The following is a 2895-nucleotide window of genomic DNA, read 5'->3' as shown; positions in this document are numbered from 1 at the left end:
TTTGAGTGTGTGTGTGTATGCGTGTGTGTGAGTGTGTGAGTGTGTGAGTGTATGTGAGTGTATGTGAGTGTATGTGAGTGTATGTGAGTGTATGTGTGTGTGTGTGTGTGTGTGTGTGTGAGTGTATGCGTGTGTGTGAGTGTGTGAGTGTATGTGAGTGTGTGTGTGCGTCTTAGGTCGGGAGAAGAAAAAGGGCCTGGAAATGTCTAAAGAACACGATGTCATGTCTAGTCTTCATTGGGAAAAGCCCTAAAATGTTAATAACAAACACAAATCCCCCGATCGATTAGAATAACAGCTGTTGAGTAAGTCTAAAGCGCTTCAGTTTTTCTGAACAAGTTTTCGTTTTCCTTAAAGGTTAATTAATTCGTTTTCATCCATTCATTCCTTTTCACTAGCTTCTATCTATTTTCATTCCCTTAAAAAATTCCTTCTGCCAGTAATGTATGTTAATCTGCCTCTCTGGTCTTGTCTTTCTTTTGTTTCTTTTCATTCTGCCTGCCTACCTGCATTTCTCTCTGTTACTGGTCGGCCAAGAATTGAAACCATTGTCATCCCAAGGAATTACTGTCATGTCCTACATTCCCTATCCCTCTCGGAGAAGGGATATTACAATTTCTCCTTTATGTTTTTATTTGTAGTAGTTTTCATTTTTCTTTCACGTTTTTTCATCTTTCTCATCTTGTTTTTGTTTTCAACCCAACTTTAGTACCGACATCTGTTGGGTGACTTGATGTCACGTGGATTAGACAGTGGCGGTGGGTAGTGAAGGGCTCACGGGCTTGAGCCCCTATCCCCTCCCCAGCCACCACCCCAACTCTATCCCAAAGTAAATGGAAGTTTCTCCATAATGAAATAAGCAGTTGAAACCGTTATGACCGCACGGAATGAGCACAGAGTGATCAACCGGGTGGCTTGCTCGCTTATCCAATCACTGTTGTCCCCGCTTACAACTACAGTAACCCAGCAGCCAATCAAATGTCTTTAGGGCTCAGCAAAGACGAGCCGTTTTCCAACAGTCCGTCCTTAATGAAACTCTTCTTGTAAAAAGGTAGAAGACTGGGAAAAAATAACATTGTGCCGAGCTTGGGGGTACCGAGGGCTCACGCTCTCCTAGCCCTGACAAAGGGGTGAAAGTTTACGACACACTTTCCCTCACTGACACAGATACATATGCGCTCATTGGTTCTATGTTGGGGTGTGTTCAACTTTCTCGACTACACGGCCTAATCCAGCTCATAGAAGTATTATGTTTGAAGTGCTGTGTGTGGATGTTTGTGTTTGTGCTTCTGAGATTTAAAAGTTACAAATTTTTCATCACAAGAAAACTAATTAGAGGAAATTTGGAGGTGAATCGGCTTCGTCCCCACCATCAACAAGAATTTAACTAAGAACAAAGAGATTGAAAACAAAGGCAACTCTTCTCGTTTGAATAGTTCTCAAACTGCCGTGGCTCACCGTGAGTATAGAAAAAAGCATCACTGTTTAATTCTTATTGCTTTCTATTTGGTGGTAAAAAACCGGAAGAATCCTAAGCCCCACCCAAATTTTGGTCCACCCATCGCCACTGGTATTAGACACCCCCCAGAGCAGTGCTACTGACTGAAGTGTCTTTCTACCATTTCCAAAGGGAAGACATTAACCTGTTTTTTTACACAGTAGAATTGTAAATGGGCTGAACCACCAATGTCATGCTCATAGCTGTGCCTGAACTACAACAGGGAACTGCTGCTTTCTCTGTCCTTATCCTTACTATTGTCATTTTACCTCTACTTTTTTGTATGTTTGTCACACTCTTGTGACCCGTTATTTCCGGAGTACCTTTATAGTCGATTTAGACTTTGTGCTGTTGAAGCTTGAGAGGTGAGCAGAATAAGTCTGATTCCCTGTGAGGACTTCTCTGTTGACATCCACTGCTTGGCGCTCATATGACCGTATTATGCAGTTGCGAGCGCCGTAAAACCTCTACCCAAAAAAGAATTATAAAAAAAACAACAACAAGAAAAAACACGTACTACACATTGGTTCAATTACCGTGCGGAGAGAATTTTTACAAATCGAACAGTTTGATCTTTCTCCCGAGACGTTGTCTGTCTGCAAGGCTTGGTCCTGACAGGCAGGGTCAAAGACAGTCGTCTAAATGATCTAAATTACATCCATTTGGGTTATTAAAAAAACAACAACACCTGAATCAAATAAATAAAACAGCGTTACGACACGATGGAATCAGGACCTTGTCAATTAATTTTGGTTTCATAGAGTTACTGGTATAACCTTAAAGCTTGTTCATCTGTCTCGGATTCGAAAAAAAAAATAAACCCATATATCTTGAATATATGTCGAGATATTTGCTATTGACGGATATGAGTTTCTGAGTAAACATTAAATTAAAGGAGCTGACCCAAAAATCAAACATTCGATACGAATTAACAACCCGGCTGTAAAATGCTGTTTCCTTTGATTTTATCGTTTTGACGAGCGCCTGATTTCACCATGATGCCTCACAAACTTGTTATTTTAAATTCCATGTTAGCTGTTACTTACGCCTGTCGTCATAATCATATGAGCGAGTGATGCAAGAACCATTACAGGGGGCCAGATAGGCATTCTGTACGCGGTCGTTCTTAGGGCACTGTGAGTAGTAGTTGCCTTCAAGATCTACGGCTACACACGAGTAGCACTTGAACACACCGTCGTCCTCTGGAAAAAATGGTGAGAAAGAGTGGGGGTGGGGTGGGGAGGAGGGATTGGGAGGTCAAAGAGAGTCAGAACAGGTCGAAGTTCAAAGGGGAGAGTTGATAGTTTGGTCTCTCTCTGTCTCTGCCTCTGTCTCTGACTCAGTCTGTCTGTCTGTCTGTCTGTCTGTCTGTCTGTCTGTCTGTCTCTCTCTCTCTC

The 2895-nt window shown here is 42.0% G+C and overlaps 1 protein-coding gene across 1 annotated transcript in view; it reads right to left on the bottom strand.

Moving 5' to 3' along the window:
• Nucleotides 1-2544: 2544 nt before the first annotated feature.
• LOC101854738 overlaps nucleotides 2545-2895 on the bottom strand; it is a gene marked incomplete at both ends in the record, with an annotated part of 17307 nt that continues 16956 nt past the window's right edge. The window contains 1 exon segment of the mRNA XM_013086235.2: nucleotides 2545-2700. Coding sequence (XP_012941689.1) covers nucleotides 2545-2700 — 156 coding nt within the window.

The sequence above is a fragment of the Aplysia californica genome, unplaced genomic scaffold (assembly GCF_000002075.1).
Source record: "Aplysia californica isolate F4 #8 unplaced genomic scaffold, AplCal3.0 scaffold00445, whole genome shotgun sequence".
NCBI classification, from domain to species: domain Eukaryota; kingdom Metazoa; phylum Mollusca; class Gastropoda; order Aplysiida; family Aplysiidae; genus Aplysia; species Aplysia californica.
The sequence above is the reverse complement of the archived record's forward strand: the minus strand, read 5'-3'. Positions and strand labels throughout refer to the sequence as shown.